Below are 22,828 nucleotides of genomic sequence, written 5' to 3'. Positions count from 1 at the left end.
ATCTCATGAGAGTGTAAAGACGAAAATACCTTTAAATGAGAGTGTAAAAAGACAACTTTAAACTAACTCTACGGTACCTAGCTCCTTATCTATTGATGTATAGATTAAAGATCAATTTAGTTTTCTGGCAAAAAAAAAAAGTGTCAATACCACCACGTCACTATTCCTAAATTGATTGTTGGCGAACGACCTTATTGCAAATATGGCTCCATTTGTTTTTGAAAAGTGTATCTTAGGCTCTCTAATAGTAATAGTGATGGTAAAAATACCCATACGTGATGCGGAAATCCGAAATTGAATATTTTTGGACCGACTCTGCGAGTTTGGGACATGGTATGGATATGGTTTTAAATTTTTATGTGGGTTTGGGTTCCGGGAAGGTTTTAAATACAAATCTGATTACCTTGTACGTATACCCGAATTTGTATACCCGACTCGTTTAAATTTAAATAATAGATAAATATACACATATTATTTTATGATATATGTATATTTATTATAAATATACCTGTGGGAAAACGCATTTACGCGATAGTTAATAAGTAAATGAGGACCTGTCGAGTGTGGGTGAGGTTTGGAACATGATTTCTTAATCGGGTTTTGGGGCGTCATTAACAAGATCCGACTTAAACCTGACAAATGCCATCCATATTCTGAGTATGGTTCCATTTGTATTTGTTTTTGAAAAGTGTACCTTAGCCTCTATTTATGAGTTTATAACAATGAAATAAAAGAAAAGAAATGAATAAATATGAAGGGAATAATGATGGAACTTTTCTAAATTGAAAGGAAACTTAGACCTAAATTCATCTATTTATTTTCTTAAAGGATTTAGAAACAATATATTTTTTAACATATTTCTTTTCACTTTTTTTCTTTTCTTTTATAATTATCACAATGTAAAAGTCATGAATATTATTTATTGTTCAAGAAAAACTTTAAAGAAATTAGTAAAAGAAAAAAAAGACTCCTCACACTAAGACCATCTATAACCGTCCGTCACTTTCCTTCCTCCCACATATGATAAAACTGACGAAAACCGACGGAATATAACAAGGCATCAAAACTGACGGAGCCAAGGCACCGTTGGACTTCTGACGCAAAAAAAAAATCGTCACTTCCTCCTTACAACCGATCAGTAATATTGTTGATTTAATAATTATATATTTTTATTATTAATTTTTTTCTACTCAATTTTCAATCAAATTTTACCACATTATCCTGCCTAATATTCGATCCAAAAAACTGATAAAAATTAAAAAATGTCAGAAATTGATATTGACTTGTCACATATAGATTGTACTTTTTAGCGAGCCCATCATATCTAATAACAAAAATAAGGAAAAAAAAAAAAAAAAAAAAACCGTTCCAATTTTGGAATAGTGTGAGATAGTTCCCCAAAAGGCCAAAAACATCACACAAGTGTAGTATAAAATCAGCAAAAACCCTTAAAAACCTTAAAACCCTTAAAACTGCTGCACAATCTATCAAATAGTCGTTGCTACATTCAATCGTTCTACTGACCGCCGATGGCTGATTCAACTACCAGAAACAGCTGTATTCATCATATCGAAACCTATGTTGATTCATCCTCTTCTAAATCTCCCGCTCAACAGGTTAATTTTCAACTGATTTCAGTTCTAATTTGTTAATTGACAGTCTACTATATATATTAGTATATAAGTATCTATATCTATATATCAGTACTCAACTGTATTGATCTATCTAATCAATTATGATTAATTTCAGGACGCAAGTTTAGATGCAATTGCAAAGCTTTTGATGAACGATATCATAACTCTCGAATCACTAGTCAGTTTCTGCTAATCAATTTCTGCCAATTTTTGTTTCTTTTACTGAAATTAGCGTGAAATTGAATCATAATTTGTTTTCAATTTTTTTTAGGTCATAGAGATGGATATGTATTTAACTACTACTGATAACATAATTCGTGCTAGAGGTATGTTACTTTTTTTACTCTTTGTTAGGTCCTAGTATATATTGGTTATAGCAGTGCAGCATTTAGGCGTCATTTGTTTTTCAGTCTGCAGATCTTATTATGTCTTATGTCTAGACGTTTTTACTGCATACTTTGTGTTTTCTGAAGACATAAGATAAAATAGTGCTTTTAACTGCTGCAGACAGTATTAAGTTATTTTGCAGACATAAAAACAAACAGTCTTCAATATTCAGCATACAAACCTTTAGGCCACATCTTCTTTACAAACGTGGTCCGCGGATCTTCAGACATAAACATCTTAAAAAACAAACAGCACCTTAGTGTAATTTTAGGTGTAAACGAGCCAATTTGCTTGCTTGAGGTCGACATGTTAAACGCTCTGTTCGATCTGACTTTAAATGAGCTCAACTATTGACGCTAATAATAATTTATTTTTACGTTTTTAGGCATCCTTCTTCTCGCAGAGTTGTTGACTCGCCTTTCATCAAAGACCTTAGAGAATAAGACAGTACACAGTCTGATTATTTTTTTTGCAAATAATCTGGTGAGTTTGATTAACTGTGTATACATGTTGTGTATATCGGGTTGTGATTTCACTGAATTTATTGTTGTGAATTTAAAATATCAGTCAGATTGGCGGGTATTGCGTGGTGCGCTTGTTGGCTGTTTGGCTCTATTGAGGAGGAAAATTGACACTGGTGCAATTAATGGTGACGATGCTAGTGCAGTTGCTAAGTCGTTTATGCATAATCTACAAGTTCAATCTTTAGGACAGCATGATAGGAAGGTTATATATGTTTACCACTATACACATTTCTCATTTTTATAAAATATTTATCTTTTTTTTTTTGGGTAAAAATGTTTATCTGTTAGGCTATGTCTAGTTGTAGAAAGCGGAGGTGTGTTAGAAACGGTTTCACTGGAAGTAAGAAAAAAAAAAAAACTTGACAGGAAGGTTATATATGTTTACCACTATAAACATTTCTCATTTTTATAAATTATTTATCTTTTTTTTTTGGGTAAAAATGTTTACTATCTTCTAGGCTAACGTCTAGTTGTAGAAAGCGGAGGTGTCTTAGAAACAGTTTCATTTGAAGTCTGAAAAACTAAAAACTTGTTCAAATGTGACTTTTTTCAGGCTTTTTTATTTTTGAGAATAAAAACCACTTTATTTTATAACTATGCTTTTGAAGACTCCATTTTTTTAATCTTTAACTTATTCTTTTCCACATATAGAAAACCCTTTTAAACTGGAATATAATAAATATAAACATTTTGTTTTTTTTTTTAATCACTAGTTTTGTAGACACGACGAACACCTTCCATTTCCTAGATTATGGAGATGAAAATTCAAAAAATATTCATTAATTAAACGTTTATGTTTAACTTGAACTTATGTTTGCTTTGTTCTTGCAGCTTTGCTTTGAGATTCTGGAATGCCTTATAGTTCGTTATCCTGACTCAGTATTGGCGATGGTAAATTATCACTTATTCTAGATTTACCATCTCTCACTTTTTTTTTTTTGTTGGTTGTGCTATTTCTTTTTGTAACATATCGGCTGATTTTATTTTATTTGTGTAGGGGGATGACTTTGTTTATGTAATTTGTGAATCTATAGATGATGAAAAGGATCCCCAATGCTTATTGATAACATTTCATCTTGTTGAAATGCTGGCACGTTTGTATCCCGAATCATCTACCTCACTAACAAGCTATGCTGAGGATCTTTTTAACATTTTGGGATCTTATTTCCCCATCCACTTTACACATGTGAGCCTATTTGAATTTGTGTGTAAAGACATATATACCCTTGTAAAGGATCAACTTATACTGAATTTTTATTCCCTTTTCAGCCAAAAGGTGAATATGATGTGAAACGGGAGGAACTTTCAAAGGCATTAATGGTATAATGCAGTTTGCTTATTGTTCTTGGACATAATTACTTAGATAGTCCCCCCCTATGATTTCACCCAAATTACTGAAATAGTCCGTAGGTTTTTTTTTTTTTTTTTTTTTTTGATGTACTTGGTCCTCGTGGTTCTCATGGTTTTCAAAATGTTGCTGAGATAGTCTTTTTGTGACTGAGATAGTCCCTGTGGTTTCACCAAATTGTTGAAACCATAAGGACTATCTTAGTATCAAAAGGACTATCTCAGCAACATTTTGAAAACCACAAGGACTCTCTCGGTCAAAAAAAACCTAGGGACTACTTCAGCAATTTGGGTGAAACCACAGGGACTATCTCAGTAATTAAGTCTTATTCTTGTCATGTTTTCTGATTAATGTATCTAACGTTTTTGTATAATTCAGCTGGCATTTGCATCTACACCCCTTTTTGAGCCGTTTTCAATTCCATTGCTTCTTGAGAAACTTTCTTCATCTCTTCCTTCAGCAAAGATTGAATCTTTAAAGTATCTTAGCTGTTGCACTGTTAAATACAGTCCAAACCGAATGCTAAAACATCTCGATTCTCTATGGGCGTCGTTAAAAGACACAATTTTTACTGCCACATCATCTTTAACAAATGATGCGGGTCCCCAAGATGATAAAATTATAGATGAAGCACTCGTTCTTCTGCAAAAGCTTATTCAGCAAGACGATGGCTCATTTCTGAATTTGATTCTGAATGATGAAGACATCAGCATGACCCTGAAATCATATTTGAGTGATGATATTACAGTGACAGATAAGCAAAGATCAAAGGCTGTTGGCCGGATTTTGTATGTTGCAGCTGCTGCTTCTAATCGCTCTTGTAATGCGATATTTCAAAGATTTTTTCCGGGATTAGTAACTGGTCTTGAATCGATATTGCAAGAGAAATATGATGCTTCTGATAGCCGTATGTTTGGGAACCTTTTTATATGTGTCGAATTACTCGCTGCTTGCAGATCGTTGGTCAAACCGGTCAAACCTACTTTAATAAGTTATCCCGAAAATGAGATTTGGTGTAGCATGCTTCATAGCTTATGTAGTTCATTAACTTCTTCTTTGACAAAAATCATGAAAGAAAGCACTCGGGATATTTACGCTCAATCTGCAGGTAATTCTCACTATTCTGTATCTGGTATTCCTTTTTTATCGATGATTGGTCCCTAATGTTTTCTCAAAATTACTCATGTTATCTTCAGGGACCAGTTACACAAGTTTGGTTAAACATTAGGGTCACTCATGTCAAAAAATTAAAAAATACTTTAGGTCCATCAATAAAACTTTGGGCAAACATTAGGGACCATGGCGTAATTCTTGTTGATATAACCTTATATTTTTCTTTATTTTTATTATTTTTTCAGTTAGAGGGTTACAAATTCTAGCTTCGTTTCCTGGTAGTTTCGTGGCTGTATCGAAATCCACATTCGAGAATATTCTGCAAGAATTTATATCAATTATCATCCTCAAGTTTAACAACTCATCTCTATGGGGATCCGTATTACACGCGTTAGTTGAAATCGGATCACTTACTGAAAAATCCAATTTTTATGAAAAAGTTTCAAGCTTTGATGTTATTGTTGTCGATAGGATGATGGGTATGTTATCCTCTGATGATTTTGGTATACCTTTTTCCTTAAAAGTTGAAGCGGTATCCAAAATTGGCATGATTAATCTGAAATATATGGTCAAGATTGTTCAAGAAATGAACACGGTTATCTCTACCAGTTTGCACAAATATTGGGTCAATGGAAACACAGATTCTGCTGAACATGCAATCATACTATTGAAATCTTATGCTGATAACGTGCTACCATGGTTCCAAAATACTGAAGAATCTAATTCTAATGATGTACCTATGCAATTCGTGCTAAAGATTTGGGTTGAAGTTGAAAAAAGCACAATCTTTGTTGACAACATTAAAGAAAAGAAGCTTCTAGAAACAACAATGGATGCAATGAAACATGGTGTAGCAAGTTGTTCAGTGGATAATCAAAGTTTGATTCTTGATAAAGCGTTCGACGTACTTTCTTCAAGTACAGCTTTTCAAGATGATGAATGGTCAAAGTCGGTTGACTTTTCGTGTAGAGATGAGTGGATTATTTCGTTATTTGATTCAGTTATAATTGCACTTCATCCCAAAACGCACTTAAAGAACAATGAACAACTATTGAAGATACTTATTAAAGCTCTTTTAAACGGTCATGTTCCATCAGCTCATGCATTGGGATCGTTGTTTAATAAGATGTCATTGAAAGATACCAATTTGGAAGAAGGAATCGATATAACATTTACAAGATTATCTAATGTTGATAATTTAAGAAATGTAAATGCAATCGTTGGTTTATCTTGGATGGGAAAAGGGTTAATTATGCGTGGTCATGAAAAGGTTAAAGACGTGATCAAATTTTTTCTAAATCGTTTAATCCCGAATGGCGATAATCCAATTTCTAATGGGGATTATCAAGACGTTATGAAAGCTGCTGCTGATTCATTCAGTATAATAATGTCTGATTCTGAATTATGTTTGAACAAAAGATTACATGCAACTGTAAAACTGTTATATAAGCAGCGGCTTTTCAATATGGTGATGCCAATCTTACAAGAATCAATAGTCAAATCGAATTCACCAATCACAAGGTACCACCTGTCCAGATTTCATTTGCTTCGATATCATGTTAATGTTATTATTTCGGTTTGTTTGAATTGAACTGTTGAAAATTTACAGATCTATGTTACATCGAGCCCTAGCACATGTAATATCTAATACTCCATTAAGTGCTATTATGGGTGAAGCTAATAAGGTAAATTGTACACGCATTATACAGTTTTCACTGTTTATTTATTTATTTATTTATTTACTTTCTTATGTTTTAATGCAATGGTTCAATGCTTTTATTTTACAGCTCATCCCATTGATGGTAGATGGTTTAACAATTTTAAGTGAAGATGTTCAAAACCGAGACATTGTATATAACCTCCTCCTTGTTTTATCAGGAATTTTGACTGATAAAAATGGTGAGTCTTGCTAATTTATATTGGTTTCTGTGTCTAAAAACATGTATAGTATTACCCAAAGTTTCTATTGTATGTATCGTTGTATCAATCATTTCTATAGTAACTTTGATACATATACTAGAAAATGTATAGTTGGCTGTTGTATATGTTGGCCTACTCATCGGTTTGGGGACTAGCCCATCTCGACTCACCCAAAAATGCCTTAAAGGTCGTTCAATGCTAAAAAGTTGGGTCGTTGGTCAAAGTCCGTCAAAGTCAAAGTTAGGTAAAAAAAACTTAAATTTAGATTTGGTGTCATATATCTATGTTTTATGTTTGATATATATTTTACGTGTAATATATATATGTTTAATACAGTTATTACTGAAAATTGACTCATCCGTTCAAGGTCCCGACCAACTCGTCCCCGACTCGCGACTTTTACAACCTTGATAATTGGATACAAAAAAGAGACTCTTGAGAGTGCTTGGTAAGACCCTTAACTAATATATATACATCGGTGATAATCAAGGTTGAAAAAGACGCGAGACAGGGTCGAGATGGTCGGGACCTTAAAAGGTTGAGACGGGGGTCGAGATAGACGTATATTTTAAAGCTAAAAAATTTCGCTGACCAGTTTGGTACTCATAATCGCTATTACCGCTAATATAATACAAAAAGTAACACTAAACTACGTCAATTTTGACCGAATTTTTGACTTTTGACCGGCGTTAGCCCAACCTTTCCCACCTTTGACCCGACTCTTGACCGTTGACCAACTTATTAGACACCGAGACGGGTCGGGCTAGTTACCAAAACACTGCAACGGCCGTCGCAACCGACGCTAAGGACGCCGTTTGCAACCATGGTGATAATAAAAATTAAATATGATATTTTATTTAGTTTATTTTCTCTTCGCATGGGCAGGTCAGGAAACTGTCGTAGAAGATGCTTATGGTATCATCAAGTGCCTTAACAAGCTTGTCTCCTATTCACACATGATGGTATTACAATTAGTCTGCTCTCTCTTTTTAAACCTGGCTAATTCTAATTAATTAACATAGTTATTATGTAGTTAAGTTAATACTTTATGTATGACACGTGCAGCTGGTACGTGAGACGGCAATTCAGTGTCTGACTATCATGTCGGAGCTACCCTATACTAGGGTATATCCTTTTAGGCCAAAGGTCAGATGTTGTTACTTTTTGTTGCAAAAAAAAATGAAATATATATAACAAACACGGAAACTTTCATCATAAAAATGAAAGATGTTACTAATTACTTGACCTATGCAGCATTTATGTAATGTATTTATATTTATCACATTTTAAACTTTAATATTAATTATCAGGTGCTGCAAGCGTTATTAAGAGCACTCGATGACCCAAAGAGAAGTGTCCGACAAGAGGCTGTTAAATGCCGACAAGCATGGTTAGTTGATTTGTACCTTAAAATCTGTTTAGTTTAGATAACTTCACAATGTCTATTTAGGAATTACACTCATGGTTATTTGTATCCATAAAACAGGGCGTCGATCTCATCCAGAAGTCTTCAAATTTGAAGTTTCTCAAAATATTTGATTAAGATTTATTTCCGTACATAGTTCATGCGTCTAATTCTAGATATTTTAGTGGGCATTTGCAGCCTATCCTTGTGTATCGATCCCATTTTTATTTATTTGTGACGGTTCTTTATTTTTTTTCCGAAATTTTATTTATGATGGTATTCGATTCTGGCAGTTTCTTATTTGTATTCTGAGATGTAGAGGTGGTTTTTCATTATGTTAAATTTGTTGGGATGTTTTTTTGTTTGTTTCAAAATAACTGTTGCCTATAGAATGCGTTTTGTTCGGATCAAAGTTTGGACCTTGCAGACCTTCTTGGTTCATTAAACATCAATGATGCTTTCATTTCTTTTCAACTTTGTCCATTTATAATTCGCATATCATGTATAATTTACATTTACATTTACATATCATTTATAATTCACAATTGTATGAACAATGATTTATGTGGACAAAATAAAGTTGTACGGCTATCACTGTCTGCTTGCAGTACCCAAAATGTTTAGATTTGGGCTGCATGATAGTCTGGTGTATAGGTGCACAGAACCGGGTTTGGACCGGTTCCGGTTCCAAAAAAACCGGTTTTTTCCGGAACCGCTTCCAGTTTCGAATTCGGTTATTTTGATCGGTTTTTTTTCGGATTTTTTTCGGAATCGGTTTTTATTCGGTGCTCGACCGGTTTTTTTTTCAGATTTTTTTCCCGGACTAGTATTTTACCGGGTGCGATTTTTATCGGAATTTTTTTACGGGATCGATTCTTATAACTTTCAAAAAACAATAATATAGTTATAACTTATAAGTTATAACTCTTTGCACTATAAATAATATAATTATAAATTATAACGCTTATCACTATAAATAATATAAATAACAACATATTTATTTATAACGCTTACAAGTTACAACTTACAACTATAAATAACAACACTTTTATTTGAACAATACAATAAAAAATTTATACAAAAGCTTTTTCCGTCCCATCATTCATTACACACGTCGAAATTAGCCCAAACGTCGTCTTTTCGGCTAGTTGTTTTTATGTGGCTAACATCGTTGTTGGTGTATTTGCGTGAAGATGTTCCAACGGAAGTGGAAGCGGAACCGGAAGCGGATGTTTGAGAGTTATCCATACTAACTAGTAACTAGTGCGTTATTGTTAATTATTGAATAATTAGATATTTAGATTTAGAGAGATATTTGAGAATTGAGAGTATGAGAAGGTGTGATTTCAACCAAAACTAATACCATGTATTTATACTAGACTAATGGGGGTAAAATTGTCAAAAAAAAAGTCCAAAAAACTGCACAAAAATTCAAAATAAAAAAACGGCTATTTTTTTTTGACCGTTTGTAGCCGAAACCGGTTGAGAACTGGTTCTAAAAAAAACCGGTTTTTGTCCGGTTTTTAACCGGTTGAGGTTTGAAAATGGATCCGGTTTAGAACCGGTTCGGATCTGGAACTGGTTTCGGTTTTCGGGCAGGACCGGTTCTGTCAGAATCGGTTTTCGGTTCTAGACCGTTTTTTTTTAAAACCGTTTCTTGTGTGCACCTATAGTCTGGTGGCCAGTTGTGACGATCGCTCCAAATCCATATGGACGAACACGTCATTCATTGATTTCATTGCGAGGTATTTGACCTCTATGTGATACGTTTTGTAACATTGCATTCGTTTGAAAAGGTATTTCATAAATGAATATATAAATTCCAGGTTTTTTTACATCTGATGATTCCTACGTATAGACAATCACCATTTAAATGGTTTACAATAATACATCTGTTGACAATACAGTCAAAATAAGATACATGGTAATGGTTTGATGAATGCAAGTTTCTTGTATATAGCATGTATGACTCCAAGCACATAACTTGTATCACGTATGAGCAAACAGCGGAAGACTTCTAGAAACCTGAGAATAAACATGCTTCAAGTGTCAACACAAAGGTTGGTGAGTTCATAGTTTTAATATTACACATAATCCGTATATCAATGTGGATTACAAAAGTTCAGTTGTTTTATTCAAAACGTTTATCATTATGTTTTAAATAAAAGGTGGATCACAAGATTTCAGTTGTTTCATCCGAAACGTTTATCAAAATATTCTACGAAATTGAGCACCCTGGTAACTAAACTTAACGTATATATAATAAGTACTCATGTTTTAACATACATGCAACCAACTTGTACAATACACGCAAACCAACGTGTACTAAACTCAAATAGTATACGTCTGTTTTATAGTTCATGCTAGGGTTTCTATACCTGGAACAGACGGGGATGTCAAGCCCTATGAATCCATATACAACTACTCGCGCCCACCAGTTCTTATAACTGGCAGTTACTAGTTACCAAAGCTAAGGGATTTTAGGTTCAAACTCGGTGTAGAATTTAGTATGTACTTGTATCCATTGCGTTTAAAATAACGTGCATGTATTCTCAGCCCAAAAATATAGATTGCAAAAGCAATTAAAAAGGGATCAATGAAACTCACGCATATAAATCTAGTATTTTCAGTATTTATAAACAGTCGCATGTATTCTCAGCCCAAAAATATATTGAGTAAAAGGGATCATATGAAACTCACGCATATAAATATTGTAAATCAGTTTATAAAGCATTTGCATGTATTCTCAGCCCAAAAATGTAAAGGGTAAAAGGGATCATATGAAACTCACAGTTTAATATTGATATACAATATTGCAGGAAAGCACGTAGACGCATCGGAGATGATAAACACGAGGTTTGATTCACAAAAATACCCCCGAACATTACCCATAATTTCCTTGGCAATAACCCATATTTTCCTTAGCTCTAGCTCGCTCGGAAACTCGTTTTGAAAATTACTTGGACAGCACTCCGTCGTAATATTTTTTGTACATTATTATTTTTGTATCGCAAAAATAATAACACTAATAATAATAAAAAAAATAATAAGATTAATAATAATCTTATTAATAATAATAATAATAATAATAATAATAATAATAATAATAATAAATAATATCGGAGTATATATATATTTGTGTATGTGTGTGATTTAAATCGAGCGAAAACACTGAAATTTATAGATGTGGCCTGAAATCTGGAGTCATGCGACTCGCATGGAAATGGCCTTCTGGCCATGCGACTCGCATGAGGACCAGGGACAGCTCACATTGTTTTGGCTCCTAGCTTGTCGACATAATATAAAATAAATATAAATATATAAATAATTAATATAATTATTTATATATTATATTTTATTCTTGTGCATAGTAGACTAGATATTTTTGGTCCGTTGCGTCGGGCGTTTCTTCTTGACTCGGGTCCCGGTTCCGGATTTTCAGACGTCCTTGCGTACTATTTTATATCGTGTACTTTGCGTTCCGCAACTTGTACTCTTGTCATTTTTAGACGTTCTTCATCAATAATTTGAACCTTTTTAATTGTATCTTGTACATTTGAGCATTTTGGACCTTTCCGTCTTCAATTCTTCGTTTTCGCCTTTTGTCTTCGCACTTATTAAATATAAACGAATATTAGTTGAATATGGAACAATTACAACTAAAATCCTGTCTTTCTTGGGGGATAATGCTATGAAATATATGTTCCTTTTTAGCCTTATCAATAGCCTTAAATTATCCCTTAATTATATCACTCAAAGTGTATCTTAAACTTTCGAGTGTTTTGGTCATTTACTTCTATAAATCATCGTCTCGCTATTTGTTAAAATACATTTTTATAATAAAATTTTACTGTAGCAATTCACTGTAGCAAAGTCAATTTCACTGTAGCAAATAGTGATTTTCGAAAACACTGTAGCATTTTGAGTAATGTGGCAATTTGAAAACACTGTAACAAATTAGTGTTTAACTGGTTCATCTTAAACGCTTTAGTTAACTTATCTAAATATCAATTGAATCAATAAACGAATGTTACTATCGTTTATTATATGTATGTATATATCTTTTTAATATACATAAATCAGTTTTTAAATACACATTGGAAGTTATTTATAAATAAATTTTAATAATAAATATTTCAACTTATCATATACATTCAAATAGATATTTAAACCAATAAGTTTAATGTACGGTATCAAACAATTAATACATTGTTACCTTTTCATGTTATAGTATATATGTATCTATTTACATATAATTGTTCGCGAATCGTCGAAAACAACCGAAGGGTATTTAAATATATAAAAGTAATTCAAAAATTTTGAGATTCAGTTTTACAGACTTTGCTTATCGTGTCGGAAATGTTAATCATACAAAGATTAAGTTTAAATTTAGTCGAAATTTCTGGGTCATCACAGTACCTACCCGTTAAAGAAATTTCGTCCCGAAATTTGAGTGAGGTCGTCATGGCTAACAATAAAAATGTTTTCATGACGAATATGAGTTGATAAATAGAATTTTATTACCGTTGAGTAATATGGATAAAACAATCCAATTACTCAGAGCTTATAAGAGAAGTTATCGTAATAGAGTGAAATGGAGAATAGAGATGCGTCTTATCTCTTGATGTAGTAACGATTGATTTCCGGAATTTAAGGAATAGAAAATCTTCATTATCTAAATAAGATTTGATTCTTCGGGAATTAAGGAAATTATGATTTCCTTTGATTAAATGCGTAATCTACCTCGATTGCTATGTCTGATATTTCGCTATAAATTGACCTCTTCCGTTTCATTTATTTTCACCACTCCTACTTTCTTTCCCAATTAATACATTCAAAAGATTGTAAAAATGTTTAATCCAGTTCTGATTCTTGATATTTTCCTGGCTATCGTATCCTTCATTCTTCTTTTTCATCTACCACCAGAGGAAGTTATTTTCTTCTACTATTACCTTGGGGTTATAGTGTTTTTCATTCTCCCGTGTCTTTATGTTGCTATACGCATTGATATACACGGTTTGTAATTTCGAGGTTGTTATCGGGCTTTATATTCTCCATTATATTTCGGAGCTTCATGCTTTCGTTTTCTCTTCCCGACCTTAAGTCAAGCGAATAATGGTCCAGAATTCATAGGTATGAATTTTAGAATAAACATAATTAATATTCTAAGAAAGAAACGGTAATGGCACAATCTGACTTGTCAAATTACCAGAATATCCGGAAAAGACCGAATCATCAAGAAATATATTTTCTTGATATATTTAGAGATTATATAGAATGAAAGAGTTATGTAACATGGTTTATGATGAGGGTGTGATCTGTGAACCTTTGTCACGTTCCATTAGAAACTCAACATGACTTACTGTAATATAATCACGTTGATCAAGTGTCATTATATTATACTAACTCATGCTTCAGTTCCCAACACTACTTCAAAAACATCCATTTTTCAAAATTTTCAGAAATTAGAAACTAAAATAGTTTCTTTTATGATGTAACACAGATAGCGTGAAGAGATAAATAATTTCGGATGATAATAGTTATGAAGATATCTTCAGAAATATCGAAGATATTTATAATGAAAAATATGATAATATCTTTAGAATTTCTAATATCGAAGGATGATGAAGAATATTGTCCGTAGGGGTTTAGTATCAGGAGCAAGGTATTCGTTAATGACTTCAGCAGATACTGAATCATTTGTATTCTTTGAAGGCAGGTTTAGTCTTTGTGATTTATCCACAACCCTCCTTCATACTTTGCTCAATCCGTTTTCCAATTTCAAACCTTCTCTTTTTCTCAGCTTTACCACCATATTATTCTTTATCATCAAACTTTTGACTGTTAAGGTCGTTTACAGTTTTTGCTGCTTCATCAGCATTGTTCCAATTTCAGAGAACTAGTTTCATAGTTTGGGGTGTTTTTCAAAAACTTCACATTCGAAGTATGTAATTCGAGGAGGTAGACGTTATATGTACACATATAACTGTTGGCGTAGACGTGCTGCAAGATTTCAAAATACTGATTGCAAATTCCCGATAGTTGGAATGGCAACTATTGTTACAAGATGTGGATGAGTACATGATAGGGTTTCAATGTATATATAGTGATTTCCGGAGAGATTCAAATAGCAGAGTGACGGAGTCGCTGGTACATTTACTGCTAATATGGTGGAACATAAAAGGTTCCCCAGTAACAAAAACGTATATGCCAAAGTTATAAGTCTGAAAGGTCGTCGTTGACTAGTTGAATGGGTGATAATACTGGATACTTTTAAAAAGGAATTGCAAGGTTACTTTCAGTAATAATAATGCCGAAGGATTTATCACAGATACGTGTTAAAGTTTTACTTAGGTTTCGAGAGCTTTCCAGATATATGATTATAAGTACAAATCTTTCTTCTCGTAGATATCGTGTAGTTGGTTTGTCTTCTCGTTTGTTCATTAGTTGAAGTGTTTCCAAGAATTTCGATGGGTTTGAACGCAAAATATAATCATATGATGTTCTAGTACTGTTCTGAATTCAAAGCATGGGTTTCGAATCATGGTTTTGAAAGATGTAGGAATCTAAGAGTGATGTTTTTCGTTTAATCTTGACTTGGATTCTGATCTATCGAAATCAGAATATGAAATTGAATGAAAATGGTTATTCTGCGATGAACAGATACGTATATCTATAGGTTTGAGCAGTATAGTTAATGATTGCTGAATCAGAATTGAAGAATGTATAGTGTAACATATTAATGTGGAATTTATATATTTCTAGGGTATTACCTACCCGTTAAAATATTCTCATCATTAACAGTTTGTACAAAAGGATTTTCAATTACAATCTTTATGAAAATATATGTATGTATATTTCCTTCAGATGTAATATAGATTTAATGAGTTATTAAACTCATTTGATTTTCGGTTGGAACTAGAAACGAATAATCTCTTCTATATTAAAGATTACATAATCGTCGCAGGATATTTCTCCAATGAAGTTATGAATCAATACTTCATCATTTATGGTTATTAGTATTCTTCGGTGCCTACGGTGCATATGAGGTTGATACTCGTGGAACAGATTGTAAGGTTAAGGTTTACGGTGCGGATGTTGTTGTTGGTGGTACTGGTTCTGTTGTTGGTTGTGCTGCTGGTTCTGGTGGTGCTACCGGTGCTGCCTGTGATGCCTGCAAATTGTGCATCATATTCTCCAAAGCCACAACTCGAGCGCGAAGCTCGTTAACTTCTTCTATTATTCCGGGATGATTGGCGGTTGGTACGAGAGGATGAATAAAGTTTAAAATTCTAGTTATCATATAATCGTTGCGAAATATCCTGGAAATTAGGGTAAAGATAGTGTTTCGAACGGGTTCGCCGGTAAGTGCCTCAGGTTCCTCACCAAGAGGTGAATTCGGTTGGTGGAAAGGATCGCCTTCCTCTTGTCTCCATTGATTAAGTTGATTACGAACCCATCCCCAATTCATCCAGAATTGGTGATGACTGATTGGTTGATTCATTCCGGTTACACTGCTTTCGGAACTCAGGTGGAAATTCATATCGGAATCCGAAGAACTAGAATTACTTGCAGAATTCATCTTACACGGTTAGATAAATAATTTTCGATGTGAAATGATTTTCGGATATCGGATGATATTTTAATTACATAGAATACCTTTATATAGTACAAAGGATCCGTAAATTATGGAGAAACTTTCGGAAACTGTCAAGTAAAGGTAACAGTAACAGATACGCTAAGATATTCATTTTGTCTATACACTAGTCATGCAATCCATGCAATAAGGTGTGTCTAGACTACAAATGATAAGCAGGTAATTTTCCACACAAGGAATGATAAGCAGGTAATTTCTAACAAAAAAAATTATAAGCAACAACTTTTATCATGCAGACATGGTCGAAGTCCAGACTCACTAATGTATCCTAACAATAACCGGTTAGACACACTAATGCAAATTCTGGTTCGCTAAGACCAACGCTCTGATACCAACTGTGACGATCGCTCCAAATCCATATGGACGAACACGTCATTCATTGATTTCATTGCGAGGTATTTGACCTCTATGTGATACGTTTTGTAACATTGCATTCGTTTGAAAAGGTATTTCATAAATGAATATATAAATTCCAGGTTTTTTTACATCTGATGATTCCTACGTATAGACAATCACCATTTAAATGGTTTACAATAATACATCTGTTGACAATACAGTCAAAATAAGATACATGGTAATGGTTTGATGAATGCAAGTTTCTTGTATATAGCATGTATGACTCCAGATTTCAGGCCACATCTATAAATTTCAGTGTTTTCGCTCGATTTAAATCACACACATACACAAATATATATATACTCCGATATTATTTATTATTTATTATTATTATTATTATTATTATTATTATTATTATTATTATTATTAATAAGATTATTATTAATCTTATTATTTTTTTTATTATTATTAGTGTTATTATTTTTGCGATACAAAAATAATAATGTACAAAAAATATTACGACGGAGTGCTGTCCAAGTAATTTTCAAAACGAGTTTCCGAGCGAGCTAGAGCTAAGGAAAATATGGGTTATTGCCAAGGAAATTATGGGTAATGTTCGGGGGTATTTTTGTGAATCAAACCTCGTGTTTATCATCTCCGATGCGTCTACGTGCTTTCCTGCAATATTGTATATCAATATTAAACTGTGAGTTTCATATGATCCCTTTTACCCTTTACATTTTTGGGCTGAGAATACATGCAAATGCTTTATAAACTGATTTACAATATTTATATGCGTGAGTTTCATATGATCCCTTTTACTCAATATATTTTTGGGCTGAGAATACATGCGACTGTTTATAAATACTGAAAATACTAGATTTATATGTGTGAGTTTCATTGATCCCTTTTTAATTGCTTTTGCAATCTATATTTTTGGGCTGAGAATACATGCACGTTATTTTAAACGCAATGGATACAAGTACATACTAAATTCTACACCGAGTTTGAACCGAAAATCCCTTAGCTTTGGTAACTAGTAACTGCCGGTTATAAGAACTGGTGGGCGCGAGTAGTTATATATGGATCCATAGGGCTTGACATCCCCGTCCGAGCTAGAGCGCTAGCCTTTAAACGGACGTATGCTATTTGAGAAGCATACACGTTGGTTTGCGTGTATTATTAAGATGATTATACAAAGGGTACAAATTATATATACGTTAAGTTTAGTTACCAGGGTGCTCAATTTCGTAGAATATTTTGATAAACGTTTCGGATGAAACAACTGAAATCTTGTGATCCACCTTTTATTTAAAACATAATGATAAACGTTTTGAATAAAACAACTGAACTTTTGTAATCCACATTGATATACGGATTATGTGTAATATTAAAACTATGAACTCACCAACCTTTGTGTTGACACTTGAAGCATGTTTATTCTCAGGTTTCTAGAAGTCTTCCGCTGTTTGCTCATACGTGATACAAGTTATGTGCTTGGAGTCATACATGCTATATACAAGAAACTTGCATTCATCAAACCATTACCATGTATCTTATTTTGACTGTATTGTCAACAGATGTATTATTGTAAACCATTTAAATGGTGATTGTCTATACGTAGGAATCATCAGATGTAAAAAAACCTGGAATTTATATATTCATTTATGAAATACCTTTTCAAACGAATGCAATGTTACAAAACGTATCACATAGAGGTCAAATACCTCGCAATGAAATCAATGAATGACGTGTTCGTCCATATGGATTTGGAGCGATCGTCACACCAGTTCAGAATCAAAATTTTTGTTAACTCCTCGAGCTCAGCTCGATAACTCAAACAAGCATGGGCGGAAATATGTGAGGCCAGGGTTGGGCGCTCGCTCTCAGTGAATTTGTAATTTTCAGTGCAATACGCAATAGTTTACGCAATAGTTGTTCACATTAGAGGTTATCTCTATTATTTGTGATGTACTTATTATTATCGAATCTTGAGAGTATAATAACTTTTATATATGTCGGATATGAAAGCACCATATCGAATCTTGAGAGTATGTTTACGGAAATTAATACATTCCTAAGTTAAATGCATATATAAGATTATAAGATACTCCGTATAAAATATAAGATAATTGATGATTCGTTAAAATATTCATATATAAAACACTACTAGTCGATTTGATTGATAAGTTAACAACCAAAAAACCAAGTACAAGTACAACACCACATCGTACATCATGTGAAGACCTCGTTTTATGACTACTACTCGCCTACTTGCAATCAGGCCCAATGAGTTGAGCCAATCCAGGCCCAATAGTGTCTGAAACATCTATCGGGGCCGAGATGCCGTCTGAATAGGTCCAACCTGTCTTGACATCTGAGGTCACATAATAAAAAACATAGCGCCATGATTATTATTGTAATTATTATTATTATGGTGAGGTGATTAAAAAGACTAAATAAAAAATTGCAACAATTAAAATCAAGGCTTAGTTTGAGTTTTTTCAAATTATAATAAAGGTATAAGTTATAATTATTATAGTCAATATCAGTCATAATACTTTTCTAAAACAAGTATTATAATGTGTTAAACTTATGACATATTTTATTACATTAATTGAGATGTGCTAATAGGCTAAGTAAATACATATAAATACATACATACTAATAATAAGTACCTGAAAATATGTTTCAAGCCTCTTCCTAAGAGTTGTATACTCTTTCTTGACTTGTTTGAATGTCCTCTTGCATCTGTAACAGTAATAATAATTAAATATAAAAAATTTTATCGGTAAAGCTATGAGGATGTTAGACCACCAAACAGGGACAACATCCTCTCATAGAAAAATATGTAACATAAATAAATAAATAAATAAATAATCTAAATAGGTCATAATATTACCCTTCAGTATTCCTAGCATTGCAATAATCTTTGAAGTGGGTGCACTCAGTTTTAACCTTCTTGGCTCCAATGCTAGTGCTGCTACCCTTAAACTGATGCATCAGACTGTCTAATTTGTTGAAGTCCAATGGCCTTTTTTCCCTGAATAATTAAACCAATAATTAGTATATATACTTTAACTAGTTAGTTGGTCTAAACTAAATGATAATACAATTTAATTAGAAAAACTAATTGCTTACAAGGCTTGATCGAGATTATAGAGAAAACGAGCAGAATCACGATAGAACAACGTGACAACTTCCTCCACAAAATTTGGATTAGAACTGTCTTGCAACTCCTCCAACAATATAAATTGTTCATCCAAATATCCCTGCAAATTGATAAATTTAACTCGTATATATACTACTTAATAATTAACTATTTTTGGGAAATATTGAATGAATTGTTGGATATAGCTAGAACCTAACTTGGACCATTTGCAAATGATCAATGGTTATATATAGCTAATGTTTTGCTATACAGATGACAAGAACTAAAAGCTTACTATATTGAACTTTGTGATTTAGTGAATATATGAGAACAAACCTGGTCGAAAAGAGATTTGCGGATGTTTGCAATCTGCCTATGCATATGAGTTCTTTCCATAATTACCAATGCTTGTGAAACTTGCAACGACGAAAGACTTCAACGAGCAAGTGTGTGTTCTTAAAGTTGCTTGCTAAAGAGAAAATGAAAACCAAAGTGATACTAAATATGGAATGGGTGGATGGGGTTTTATAGCCCCCGTGTGGGCCGCATTATGTCATGTCATGTCATGTCATTTTTCACATAAATTCGATTGGTTTTCGGCATCTCATCAACACCATGATATGATAAAGATTTACTCCATACGTCTCATATTTATTGTCCACTATTACTTTTTTGAGTTGTTCCAAATTTATTTTCACTTCCATATATTATATTGTATATTATTATTATATAGATAAAAATAAAGACGTAAAGTTCATATGTACCCCTAATTAAGCGGTAAAATTCTAAGTACTAGAAAAGTACAATGTAATGATAACGATGATATTTCCTAAAATTGTGTATTTTTTGTCTGACAAAATTAAATTGGGTGGGGGAGTATAATTAAAGACATACAAACATGACAGACAGAAGAAAAAAAAAAGGCATAAGATTTCACATCTCTCTCTTGGCATATATCAAAGGTGTACGATCCAAGCAACAAAAGACGCTTATCAAACCCATAAGCAAAATGGAAATGGAACTTGGATTCGATTCTATATGGGGCGAGGTAATATGGAGCGAAAAGTTAAGAGAAAAGGTTCATTCCATTCCAAATCCAATTAATGTAAGAATAATGAATATTTAATTTCACTTCAATGTAATATAGATTAATACATGTTGCATTGTGGAATATATATACATATTATTCTGTTAGTACTTTGAGAGATAGATAAAGAGAAAGATAGTGTTAGTTTTTAATGTGTTTTTGCCTAAGTAAGCAATGAACAAAATATGGAATGTAAGTTGGGTCACTTTCATAGAAGACACTGATCTAGTGGGTGGCATATATGCAAGTATATAACCTTTGTATCACCAAAAGTTTGATACAGTTTTAGCAAATAACATTAATAGTATATCAGAACATATCTCCATTCCTGAATCTTATTGGAACATTATTTTAATACTACTTTACGATTTTCTCTATGCAACGAAAAGCTACCTTAGTGTGATGCTCTTCGATCACAGTACTAGACGTCGCAGTTTATTATAGTGGACTTACTGTAAACGCATACATGTCTCTAAAAGAGTAAAAAAAGTATATTGTTATATTGTCATTATTTATACTGGTCACGCCCTCGGATTGGTCTAGGTTTACTCCAGGGCAGCAGTTGAGGCGGGTTATGCAACTGCGGGAGATGATCGCGTGGGTGGTTTAGTGCCACTGGGTGATCTCAAACTGCTGTTAAAAAAACCATATTCATACTTGTCTGATGTATATGGCAACAAAACGATCAAATTAGTAATTTCGAATATACAATAACCAGAATGAAAAGCAAGTACCACTTTAATAACTGGATTTGAAGCAAGATCACAGTAATAGGTATACTAATTAATTAATCAAACAATTAACATGATTAAATAGTACTCCTTATAGTAGTAGGGAAGCTAAAAACAGTGGTGACCATTAATTAGTACTTGAAATGGACAAATGATGCTAATATAAGTGGCATTTGACATTAAACAATTCCATTTGCAACAAGGAACAACAGAATTAATTGTAGAAAAAGTGAAACCAACAAATCATGCTTCGATTCACCCAAGTCAGCGCTTTCATTCCTTTCGCGAAATCATATCATAATAGGAACTCCGATTCTTTTTATTCTTTTTTTTTTTTTTTTTTTTTTTTTTTCATTTTATTTCAATTTGGATATCAAATTATAGAAATTTATGAGAATAAACTTATACTGTTTTGCCTGCATTATTCTATCAGTTGATATCCAAATATAAGTAATGTGTGATATATACTTGCCAATTTGTTCATATAGTCAAATCGTTACATGTACTTACTTCACTTTTCTTGATTAAGTTATAATTCAACATCAAAATTAAATCTAGTTCATCGCCTAAATTAAATGAAAGACTTTAACATGAGAACTGAAATCACTACAAAAAAAGTTCCATTTTTTAAAGTTTTCATTATTTTTGACACTTTAAAATGTGAATAATTATGTTTTTGACAAGTGTCAAAAATTTTTGACACTTTAAAGTAAGAAAAAAAACCCAATGATAGTTAAAATTGCCGAAGAGTAAATAACACTTAAAATTTTTGGTACCATTTTTTCATGAGTCAAAATTTTTGACGTCATATTTTGCCACACTTCTAACTTATATTCACACTTTTAAGCGCGTAAAAAACTAATTCAAAAAAGTGTGAAAAACTACAAGCTTAGTTGTAGTGGATGATAAAGACTTGAATAAATTTTATGAACATAATAGGGAAACATAATAAATAGGAAGTATGTGAAAGATCCATTGACACGAAGGTAGAAGTCATGTGTGTATTACATAAATTCAATATTGATTTTGATTTTGCTTTTGCTAGTAGAGCAAATCTATAGTCAGGGACAATTTAGTGGACACAGAATATAAAATATGCACACACACAGAGAGGTTACACATAGATTGATCAACATGGTCCTTGTCATACCTTTCTTTCACAACTTTGTAACTACGGCGGCGTTAAAAAAAGTGTATACGCTTCTAGAAGATTCTCAATCCTTTTTTTTATACGCGTATAGACTACGTTCGATGGATTTGGTAGATACATCATACTTTCAAGCTAAGATTGAAAACAATATACGCAACTATTTAATTTAATGTGCAGTTTTTTGTGTATCTATCAACTCCAGTCTATTGGATTACTCACTTCCCTCCCGAGTAATCTGAAGAAAATTCTTAGAACTTTATCAACTCGTCTCCAAATGGATATATACCCGTCTCACAGCTGCAAGGTAGTGTTTTTTTGTTATACACACAATTAGTTTACTATAGCTAAGTTTACTTTTCAATTAAAAGGATCGGGTTACTGTAAT

The 22,828-nt window shown here is 32.8% G+C and overlaps 2 protein-coding genes across 3 annotated transcripts; one reads left to right on the top strand and one right to left on the bottom strand.

Moving 5' to 3' along the window:
* Positions 1-1,416: 1,416 nt before the first annotated feature.
* On the top strand, positions 1,417-8,752 carry LOC139865742 (MMS19 nucleotide excision repair protein homolog). 2 transcript variants are annotated; one of them, XM_071853839.1, is made up of 16 exons: positions 1,417-1,616; positions 1,750-1,812; positions 1,906-1,960; positions 2,407-2,504; positions 2,589-2,747; positions 3,377-3,436; positions 3,543-3,731; positions 3,815-3,865; positions 4,272-5,001; positions 5,252-6,527; positions 6,616-6,691; positions 6,794-6,905; positions 7,812-7,888; positions 7,992-8,072; positions 8,237-8,316; positions 8,413-8,752. In XM_071853839.1, the coding sequence occupies exons 1-16, from the start codon at positions 1,530-1,532 to the stop codon at positions 8,444-8,446; spliced, it is 3,228 nt and encodes a 1,075-aa protein (XP_071709940.1). In that variant the 5' UTR covers positions 1,417-1,529; the 3' UTR covers positions 8,447-8,752. The 2 variants fall into 2 exon arrangements, 1 of the variants encoding a protein (XP_071709940.1); XR_011765088.1 differs by lacking the exons at positions 8,237-8,316; positions 8,413-8,752 and having other exon boundaries at positions 6,794-6,856; positions 7,992-8,070.
* Positions 8,753-18,553: 9,801 nt separating this feature from the next.
* On the bottom strand, positions 18,554-19,933 carry LOC139867554 (histidine-containing phosphotransfer protein 4-like). The gene is made up of 5 exons (XM_071855922.1): positions 19,812-19,933; positions 19,466-19,596; positions 19,227-19,367; positions 19,003-19,075; positions 18,554-18,701 (listed from the first exon to the last, which is right to left on the bottom strand). Exons 1-5 carry the CDS (start codon positions 19,869-19,871, stop codon positions 18,654-18,656), a joined length of 453 nt encoding a protein of 150 aa, XP_071712023.1. The 5' UTR covers positions 19,872-19,933; the 3' UTR covers positions 18,554-18,653.
* Positions 19,934-22,828: the final 2,895 nt, after the last annotated feature.

The sequence above is a fragment of the Rutidosis leptorrhynchoides genome, chromosome 9, assembly GCF_046630445.1.
Source record: "Rutidosis leptorrhynchoides isolate AG116_Rl617_1_P2 chromosome 9, CSIRO_AGI_Rlap_v1, whole genome shotgun sequence".
Taxonomy (NCBI): domain Eukaryota; kingdom Viridiplantae; phylum Streptophyta; class Magnoliopsida; order Asterales; family Asteraceae; genus Rutidosis; species Rutidosis leptorrhynchoides.
This window is presented reverse-complemented; position numbering and strand designations above follow the sequence as displayed.